This window comes from Eurytemora carolleeae, unplaced genomic scaffold (genome assembly GCF_000591075.1).
Source record: "Eurytemora carolleeae unplaced genomic scaffold, Eaff_2.0 scaffold797, whole genome shotgun sequence".
Lineage (NCBI taxonomy): Eukaryota > Metazoa > Arthropoda > Copepoda > Calanoida > Temoridae > Eurytemora > Eurytemora carolleeae.
Genome location: NW_019396694.1, coordinates 95024 through 105433, shown reverse-complemented (window position 1 = coordinate 105433; position 10410 = coordinate 95024). Strand labels below are relative to the sequence as shown.

Here is a 10410-nt window from a genome sequence, read left to right as displayed (position 1 = left end):
TTTACAGGCTTTTAGGAAGGGGGGGGGGGTTAAAAAATCGTTCTCTAGGAAATTACCCAATCATTTCTATATTATATATTGAATGATTTGAAAACTATTCTCTTATATTAAAAAATCATATTTCGATTCAATTTCTCAACAAATGATTTCTTCAGGGTGTCCAAGAAGAGGACAAGAGATGAAAACCTAACAGTGACGAGAAGTAAGAAACTCAGTCTATCCCTTCTGCCGGATGAGCTGTGGCTAGACAAGTATAAACCGGTTTCTGCCGATCAACTCTCAGTTCAACCAAAGAAAGTAAAATCTTTTTTTTATACTTGTTTATTCAAACTTTGTAATATCGGTTTGTTTGTTTAATGGATGGCCGATTAGCCTCAAATTTTTATTCCAGGGGATACTTGAGAACACCAAGGGCATGTTTAGGTAGTTTGGTTTTAACGTTTTAAGTCAAGTGGGATAACTTTTGTAGCGAAAGTCTAGTTTCCAGCTAAAGCTGGGTTCCAAAGCTTATTATTTGTAAATTCAAATTTTTCAAATAAAAAGAATTGCAGATGTGATGATAACAATATTACGGTCTATAATTGAAAGCAATGCCTGCCCGAATGCTCAAGAATATTGAATTTGATTGAATATTAAGGTTGAAGAGGTGAGAGCATGGCTGACAACACATTTACACAGTGGAGGAATCCTACTTCTTACAGGTTATCTTCTAATGTTATTATTATTTCTGTAAAACATGGGAAAGCTTTTGGGGATTGAATTTAGATTTTACCTTCCAGATTTTCATATCTTCAAACTTGTTCATTTTCTAAATATATAAAAGAATTTCTTGAAGTTTTTCCTCTACTCTCCTTTCTCTAAACCAATTAACTCAGAAAAAAAAGTTTGTGCATTTCTACTACAGGAAAAAATATGGGGTAATTATAGAATTAAACAATTTTCAAGTAGAAAAAATATGTTTATATCTTACACATTTTTTATCAGATAAATGCTTTAAGGGTAGCGTTGGGAATCACGGATGTTCCTTTGTAAATGATGGGTCACTTGAAATTACACCTACATTCCCTTTAAATGATTCAACAACGATTTAACTCTGCTTTCAGGTCCCTCGGGCTGCGGAAAGACTGCAGTTGTTAATCACCTCGCCTCGGAATTAAATCTTGCCATCCAGGTAATGAGGATTTTATAAATAAAAATATAGAACCATTTCACGCCGCCCTTTTTTATTGTTAAAGTTATCAAATTATTATATCAACAGAACTAATTTTTTTGTAAGTTTTATGGAAATTGTGAAATCGTGATTTTTTTTGTTTTCAAAGGAACAATTCCTACAATCATATTATTTTACTCATAAAGGGCTACAGAGACGATTGAACGAAATTATACGCCGTTTCCTTATTCATTCACTGCAACTGTAAACTTTTTTTTTCCTACAACAACATTATTTTAAAAGGAGATTCCAGAAATTAACCTTGATATCGTCTATTTTATGAATTGTTAAGGAATGGATAACTCCTATAGACCAGGTGGACTATAACGCTGATTCAAGGTAAAAACTATCATAATGCTTTATTATTCATTCACAGGGATATTTATTGACTTGTTACAGATTAGTCCTAGATGAACCCTTGGATGAAGACGTTCGTCCTGAGAATTCATATTAATTATACCATTTTTTATAGATCCATCCTGGAGAGTGTATATATCCACGATGATACAACACGATTTAATTCTCAAACCCAACTATTTAAAGATTGGTTGAAGGCTGCTAAATTCCCAGTTTTTGGTAAGTTGGACTTTTATATTATATTATAAGGTAAATTCTAATGAATGGAAAAAACCGAAAGGAAACCTCATTATTATTTGAATTATTGAGAATAGATTTTTTTTTAAATCCCGAGAAAACTTCTTTAATGTTTAGGGGAAGAAGATGTTAGAAAGTTGGTTCTTCTGGAGGATTTTCCCAGTTTTGCAACCAGGAACCCAAAAGATTTCCAGGTACACCTGTTAATTACTATTTCACCCAAATATTTGTGAATTTTTGAATTGGTGCTAATGTGGAGCCCCTGATATGCATACTGCAGTACTGCGTGTACTGTAGCCTGATTCTTGAACAATCCCCCTTACTATATAAACTCATTGTATATTATATGAAATACAGTATTCTTCGGTAGCTTGTCTTGTTCACTTTACAGTAGTTCTACACTAGCTTCATTAAAGAATTGCAAGCTGCAGTAAAAGTTGCTAACTTAATATAAAACTTGCATAGTCGTAATAAAATTTGCAAGCTTATTTATGATAAGTAAATACACAAAGAATAATCATATGATAAGTAAAATACATGAAGAATAATCATATGATAAGTAAAATACATGAAGAATAATCATGCTTCATTTAAGATAACATTTTCACGCTCTATTTAATATTTGTGAGCTCTTTTTAAGATGCTCGTGCAAAATTCAAGCTTCAATAGCTGTATGGATACAAGTAAATATTATTCAATCTCCAATTTCTTAAGTATTTATTAAAGTTTTTTAAGATCCTGCCAATGTTGAAATGATGAAACTTAACTTCTTCCTTTCCTCCAACCCTCTTTCCTTTCCTAAGACCCTACTTTCTTCCCTCTCCTTTCTACTTTCTTTTTACCTTCTTTTCCCCTTAACAATATCCTCTAATGCAGGAGATCCTGACTAACTACAGTAGGGGGAAGATGAACCCGCCTATGGTAGTTGTGTGTAGTGAGGACTCAGGGTGGAAGGATTCAGTTCTTAAACTTGTTTTCAACCTAGAATTTACAACTAAAGCAGGTATTGAGTACTTATTAAAGAAATTTTATAGAATCCAACTCCCTCTTTCACAAAATCTTTTCTTCTGTCAGATGTTAGGTATTTTCTGAAGTTTTTATTCACAAATGAAAAAGATTTAAAAATTTGCCTTATAATGCGCAACTAACACACCTGTGGTATCTGCTTTGGTCAAGAGAGTCCTCCTAGATGAGTCCAGGCGAAGGTCACTTCTAGAATAGGAACACTGGAAGCAAGGAGAAGAGCTGCCTTGTCTCGTACGAGCAGAAGGAGCTCGAACATGCACAGGACCGGCCACCAAAGAAAGAGAGAGAAAGAACAAGGATCCAGGAAAAACAGGATCCAGAAGATAATACAGTGAAAAAACAGGAACCCTTTAGGATCTTCTTCTTTGGCATATATCTGGAAAAGGACACATACTTACTTGATCCTTGTGGTGTGATTCCAAGAACTCCAGGTAGAAGTATTATAGGAATATCTGATGAGCCACTGGCTGGATAGTATCACCTTTTTATCTTCTGACAATGGTCTAATTGTTGTGGGTATAAAGGTCCAGTTAGAGTAGGTGTGGGACGGTGCTTCCCATGCCTGCCGGCGGTCTGGGGGGTTCATAACGGGACCTCTTTTTCAGATTTCTTTTCTAATAGTTCTAATAGTTCCAGTCCTCCAGAGTAGTGTTCAGATCATCCTGGTTCTCTTGGGTTTTCAGCAAACTCCAAATACTACTCAAATACACAAGTAAAGTTTAGTTGAGCATTTCGTCAAGATAAGATTTAAAAATTGACAAGGTTCTAGAGTCCTTGACCTCTGATGGGAGTCCATTCCATATAGCTACGACTCTGTTAGTAAAAAAGTTGGATCTTATGTCATTTTAGACCTGGCTGCTACAAGGTTTCCATGGTATTGCTATGTTTCTGGTTATTCTTTGTGGCTCCTGCCCAACCAATGGAAACCATGTTTTGCTGCCAACATCATCAATTCCTTTCAGAAATTAGAAAACTGAATAAAATCAGCTCTGATTCTTCTATTAGCCAGGGATGATATACCTAACTGCCTAAGTTTGTCTTCGTAGGTTACTCCCTTTAGGCCTGTGATGTAATTAGCTGCTCTCCTTTGAACCTTCTCAAGAGTTTCAATGTCGCCAAGGTGCCAGGGTTACTAGACTGGAGATGCAAACTCTAAGTGGCAGCTGACAAACTGAACATAAAGTTTCAAGAATGTATATCTATCCCTTTACTCTGGTATTTTGCAATAACACAACCATTGCTTTCTTTGCTGCTTCAGCACATTGTAGGGAAGGTTTTCCACTATCTCACCAATATCCCTTTCTTGATCTACAGATACGAGTAAAGATCCATTCATATAAAATTCAAACTCCTTGTTTTTCTGACCCAAGTGTAAGACCTTGCACTTGTTAACATTGAACTCCAGCTAGAGACAAGACATAACAGAGATGAAAGAGCATGGACAAGGTAAAGATCACAATAGTATAAAGACTAGCGGTACCATTCTGGAGGTGGAGATAGGAGGATAAAAGAACCTATAGATATAGGATCTCTGAGTGGGGTGGCGATGTCTATTTGTGAAAAATATTTTTTCCAGAGCATCAAAAGTAATTGCGATCCAGGGGTAATTTTTCAAAATATTATACCTCTGGAGATTAAATTATTTATTAAAGGGGGGGGGGGGTAATATTTCATGAAAATATACGCCCCTGTTATTTTGTGAAGGTTTGAGCACGATCTCCTTCAACCCTGCCACTACGACGAACCTGGTGAAGATGTTGACAAGACTGGTGACAGAGGAGACTAAGAATAAAAACAAATCTTTAAAGGTAAACTTTAGATGGTTTCTTAACAATTCCCAACCTTACTCTCTCTCATTAGAACTTCATCATTTTCTCCTAAATGTATTTCGCCAACCACTTGGGCATCATCAGGAGTTCGTCCTATAATATTACAGATATAAGTAAGGTTGGCATAAAAAACAGTCCCAAAGAAAACCACTCCAAAAAACCTTCTATGCTGGGGTTTAAAAAAACGGATATCTACCAACAAACAAAGAAAAAAAAAGTAAATTTTGTTAACTTTACAATTAGGAATTTGTCAAATGAATAATTTACTCTTGAACTGGGACCAATAATACTATGGAATAGGAAGACAATATAATAGTATGTCCATTTGGTGTTGTCATACAGCGATTTGGTTCATCAGTAGCTTGAAAATCGGGTTTATAAATGTGATTGATCTTCGTGCAATGTACAATGTACATGACTCAATTGACGTGTTTCATTTTCCAGGGACTTCTTAAATCAAAACTCGAGTCTAACAGTCCTTTTCCGAGCCCATAGTTTTATGGGTACCATTGTACCTTACTTGTCTCAATATAAAGCAAATTTTACTTAATTGTCTATGCTGTTTGCGATGGATGTAACCTTATGATTATCAAATCAAATCATGATTGACCTTTTTATGAAACGTTAAAAAATTTCGGAAAGTCTTGACCTTACGTGATTTTTATTATTTTACCTTTTATAAAGTACAAAAATATTTCCTTTCAGATTCCCGACAAAACATCCTTAGAATCGTTGGTTGAATCTTCTAACTGTGATATTCGAGCTTGTATCAACGCCCTCCAATTCTCGTGTGTACAGAATATTAGTGATTTCTCATCACTATTCCAGTCAGACGAAACTCAAAGCACCACCAAGAAATCCAAAAAAGGTTCCGGCAAAAATTCCGCCAAAAGTCAGTCTTCAGTCGGTGCCAAGGACCAAAGTTTAATTTTGTTTCACGCTCTGGGTAAAATACTTTACGCGAAACGAGAGACAACGCCAGAAAAGGAGCATTTACCTCCACATTTAGGGACTAAGCTTAATTTTGAAGAGAAAAATGTTATTTAAAATATGTTACAACTTTTTTTTGACTATTTACTTAGGAAATTTTACATAAAGAAAATCTACAATTTTTAAGTTCTCACATTTTTTGTTGTAAAATATTCGCTGATACATACAATATTTGTTAACTTTTTTTCGGGTGGGGGGTTTACAACATTATAATTGATGTTTTAAAAATAATTTCTCTTAACAGAAAAGCACAGACGAAATTCATTACAAGCAGTTCCCGAGGATGTTTATTCCAAAACTGCAATAAGGAATCAAATTTATTTGAATGTTTTACGGGACTGTAAACCTAACTTCAAGTGTGACCCTCCAATGCATAGTGTGGCATGTCTGATTCTAAACGGTACCCTATCAAGCTATTTCTAAACAAGTTTTGTTTAAATATTGGTATGTTTTTTTCAAACTAATAATTTTCGTTATTGTTTCTCTATTAAAGCGAATAGTACATTTCTTGCTGCAAGAACTGAAGAAAACTTATCAGGACTAACTACTTCTGAAGAAAAAAACCGAAGTTGTCTTCCACATTATTGATTGGGTTAATGGTTCAGGGATATCGTACTGTTGTGAATCAGACCTGCCCCTCTTTTTTAAATCAAGAGTACCTTGAAAGAAACAGCAATTAGGAATCAAATTTATTTCACCACATGTTTAATGTTTATTTCTTGGGCTTTGAATATGTGAAATATAACGAAATATACAGTTAGACTGCAGTGGGACCATTAAAACTCTGGAATAAGAGACGAATGCTAGATTCAAGTACGGTGAACATGAATCACAGCAATTTTGCAGTGTACATGAAAGGGAGTGTTCGCGAAAAATGAAGGGGTATAGACTATCGAATTTTTTTTGGACGCATTCGTAAAAAGTTAAAATTTCATAATTTTTTTGATTTTTTTAATAATATCTCGCTTACAACTTGTTTTTTACGGCTGGCGCTGGATTTTCGAACATTCCCGGAAAGTAAGAAAATGTCGTCTTCATATTAAAAAATTCTGGACACTGGAGTAAATAATAATTTCAAGAGCAACTCTCAGATCATAAAAAAAAATATTTTGAAATGCCAACTATCTACGAACGCTTCGAAAAATTATCGATGATTATAGGTTGTAATATCTGAATGATTTGTTTGGAACTAAATTGATTTTTTACGATCCTAGTCTAATATTGTGACTTTCTGAATTTGTATGGACGTTCTTCGGTATGAGCCGTCTTTAACAGTAAGAGTAGTAGCGATCACCATCGATGATTTATCGACGTAAGTCTATGCCCCTTTTTATTTTTCGCAAACACTCCCTTTAATGTAAAATTATATGTTTTAAACAACATCCAATTGCTTAAATGTCGTGTTCTCATTCCACAGTTTTTTTGGGTCCAACTGCTTCTATAAAAACATTGAATAAAATTTTAAATAGAAGCGATAAATTCAGCCCTTAGTTCGTGAACACTCCCTTACATGTTAAATAAATATTTGATTATTAGTGAGGAGGGATTTACTTGCTTTCTTCATCATAACTTTCCAGCGTTTTATTCAGACATTCACGATGCTGCAGCATTGAGTTCATACCTTAGGTAGGCAGAGATAAATATTTAATAATTTTTGGAACCCTCCCCCTCCCTCTGTAGGGGTGGGGGAGCAATATAAACCCTTCTAAGCTTTTTTAACATGGGGGGGGGATATTTATTAAATGTTAAAATGATTATCAGATTACGTTCAACAACTGGAAGAAAAATATGACATGTTCCCTAATTTAGTGAAAGTGACCTGCTTTTGCGTGAATGGGGTAGCACTGGTAAAATGGATGTGAAGGAATACGGTGTGAGTCTAGCTTCCAGAGCAACCATGTTCTTTAATCAGGTCAGGAACTTGATTTAGTTTAATGGTTTCTTCTATTCTTAAATCAGGTCGGGAACTTGATTTAGTTTAGTGGTTTCTTCTATTCTTTAATCAGGTTGGGAACTTGATTTAGTTTAGTGGTTTCTTCTATTCTTTNCACTATTCTCTCTTACTAGGTCGGGAACTTGATTTTGTTTAGTGGTTTCTTCTATTCTTTTATTTTATGTATTTCTAATTGATTTGCATACTTAACTTGTCTGTTGTCTTGTCAAAACGGCTAAACCGATCGGGCTGACATTTTCCCCAGGGAAGATGGTTAGAATTGAAAAAAATCTGTAAAAGAGCAGCCATTAAAGGTTAATGTGGAAACCTAGTTATCTTATTTTTCTTTTATTGGATTATTTTCGATCTTAAACTTCAAAATACCAAAGGATTACATTTCCATATGTACATTGCAGTCCCTATAATGCAAATTTTTCGAGAACATGTTTTTTTAACATTTTTTTTAGCATCAGGCGAAAGTAACTGGGCGACGGACGTTGACTAAACCTCAACTGTACTCGGTCAACAGGACCATTGACTCAAATCTAACCAGGTAGGATTAAAGTTATAACTTACGAAACCCAGTGCTTAGGATTCGGATCGGTGGATCTGCAACAGTTTGGCGTCCTGGATCCAGATCCGCAAAAATATGTGGATCCACTGAAAGTTGATATTCAGTCCCTTGCAGAATATCAACTGAAAAATGTAAAAAAAAAAACTTTTTGCGCTTAAACCCTAAAACTGAAAATATTAAACATGTTCCTTATCTCTATATGGTTCATCGAATATTAGCATAAAAATAAGCGAAAAAAAGAAGAAATAATTTGAAAAATCTTTTTTTTAGTTTTAAAAAATCGATTAATCTTTAAGAAATGTTCATAACATGGATCCATTTTTTTTTAGGGCGGATCCAGGATCTGGATCCGGATCTACATTACAATTAAATGGATCCTAAGCACTATACGAAACCAAATTAAAATTACTTTTTGATTAGAAATCAAAATTAATTTTTCTTAAATATAAATGTAAAAAAAAGATTGTTTATATGAAAATATATTTGTATCACTTAATCAAGAATTAAACATTGCCACTCAACTATGTATAATATTTAGAGTCAAGAGTGCTCAGAGTTGTGTTTGTATTACTCATTTAAGAAGTAAACATTGCAACTCACCTATGTATAATATTTAGAGTCAAGAGTGCTCAGTGTGTTTGTATCACTCATTTAAGAAGTAAACATTGCCACAATTATATTTAGAGTCAAGAGTGCTCAGAGTGGTGTTTATATCACTCATCCAAGAAGTAAACATTGCCACTCAACTATGTTTAATATTTAGAGTCCAGAGTGCTCTGAGTGGGGTATTTATATCACTCATTCAAGAGGTATTCATTGCCACTCAACTATGTATAATATTTAGAGTTCAGAGTGCTTTGAGTGTAATTTATATTACTCAACCAAGAAGTAAACATTGTGCACTCAACTATGTATTATATTTAGAGTTCAGAGTGCTTTGAGTGTTGTTTATATTACTCAACCAAGAAGTAAACATTGTTCACTCAACTATGTATAATATTTAGAGTTCAGAGTGCCTTGAGTGGTATTTATATTACTCAACCAAGAAATGAACTCTACACCTCTACAGTTCCTCTGATTGCCAAACTGAAACCAAAACTTATACCTCAGCATAAACTGAATACTATTATAGGTAAACACACAACAATGTGAGGGTCTCTTCAAAGCAAAAATTTGATCCGAAACGAAAGTGCCCTGAAACAAATTCTGGGTAAATTATTTTGCTGTTTTATAAAACCCCTCATTTTTTCTCCTTGCAGCAGATTTCAAAGCTTGAAACTACCACATATGATAAAGATTTCTTGTTGAACCCCTCCCCCCCCCCCCCATTTGTATGCGTTTTTGTTCAATATTCCGTGAAAGAAACAATCTTAAATAATATGTAGTCTTGGTCATATATTTGTTAAATATTTAGAGGTTGGACGTATATCTGGTGTACCCCAGTGTATCCGGTCTATCAGTGGTTCTGAAGACCTGGAGATGTTTAGTGAAGATGATGACGAGTTAATGAACCTGCTGTGTAGTTTTGACCCAGCACAAGATATCACAGATATCAGGTCAGACCTCGATCCAAATCCGGATCCAGGTCATGAACATTTCTTAAAGGGAGTTACCGACTATGTAAGGTAATTGAACTTGTTGTGGAAAACTTCTTTCGGATTCATTTGAGAGATGTAAAACATTTTTAAGATCTGTAAATCCTGAGTTTGAGCGTAAATTCGATGTTCAAAATTCCTACTTGGGGTATGGATACGTTTTCAGAATCGATTTTTTTAACTTATTAAGTAACGACGACGAAAAATAATGTAAAAATTAAACAGTAGGTTGGGAACATATTTCTCAAAAGAAATTTGCCAATAAATCACTGCTAGAATCAATTATTTCGTTTTCATCATATTATGAATTTCTTATTTTCTTTGAATTTATTCGCAGATTTCTTCAAATTCTTCATATGTCGTCTTTTCAATAATAATTACAGAAAATCTTTGTGAAAAATGAGAGACCAGAATAACGAGAAAATAGAAACTAATAATTGAACGAGATTACTTACTTTTGATATAAGATTGATTTTTATTTTCTCAACCGGTTCCTAAACAACTAATTAGTTTACTGTAAAGTTTTGTTTACATATTTTTGTAGTCGTTAATAATAATTTTAAAAAACGATTCTGTAAACTTATCCACCCCCAAAGTAGGAGTTTTGAATGTCGAATTTGCGCTCAAACTCAGGATTTATAGATTTTTTAAAAGTGTCA

The 10410-nt window shown here is 34.2% G+C and overlaps 1 protein-coding gene across 1 annotated transcript in view; it reads left to right on the top strand.

The window, feature by feature from the left end:
• LOC111707470 (cell cycle checkpoint protein RAD17) overlaps positions 1-10147 on the top strand; it is a 10585-nt gene extending 438 nt beyond the window's left edge. The window contains exons 2-17 of the mRNA XM_023480580.1: positions 156-297; positions 638-701; positions 1104-1171; positions 1503-1549; positions 1683-1786; positions 1922-1998; positions 2681-2807; positions 4535-4638; positions 5365-5668; positions 5894-5957; positions 7186-7275; positions 7459-7561; positions 8050-8135; positions 9161-9288; positions 9571-9712; positions 10135-10147. Coding sequence (XP_023336348.1) covers positions 156-297; positions 638-701; positions 1104-1171; positions 1503-1549; positions 1683-1786; positions 1922-1998; positions 2681-2807; positions 4535-4638; positions 5365-5668; positions 5894-5957; positions 7186-7275; positions 7459-7561; positions 8050-8135; positions 9161-9288; positions 9571-9712; positions 10135-10147 — 1663 coding nt within the window. The remainder of the gene's footprint in view (positions 1-155; positions 298-637; positions 702-1103; positions 1172-1502; positions 1550-1682; positions 1787-1921; positions 1999-2680; positions 2808-4534; positions 4639-5364; positions 5669-5893; positions 5958-7185; positions 7276-7458; positions 7562-8049; positions 8136-9160; positions 9289-9570; positions 9713-10134) is intronic.
• The last annotated feature ends 263 nt before the right edge of the window (positions 10148-10410 follow it).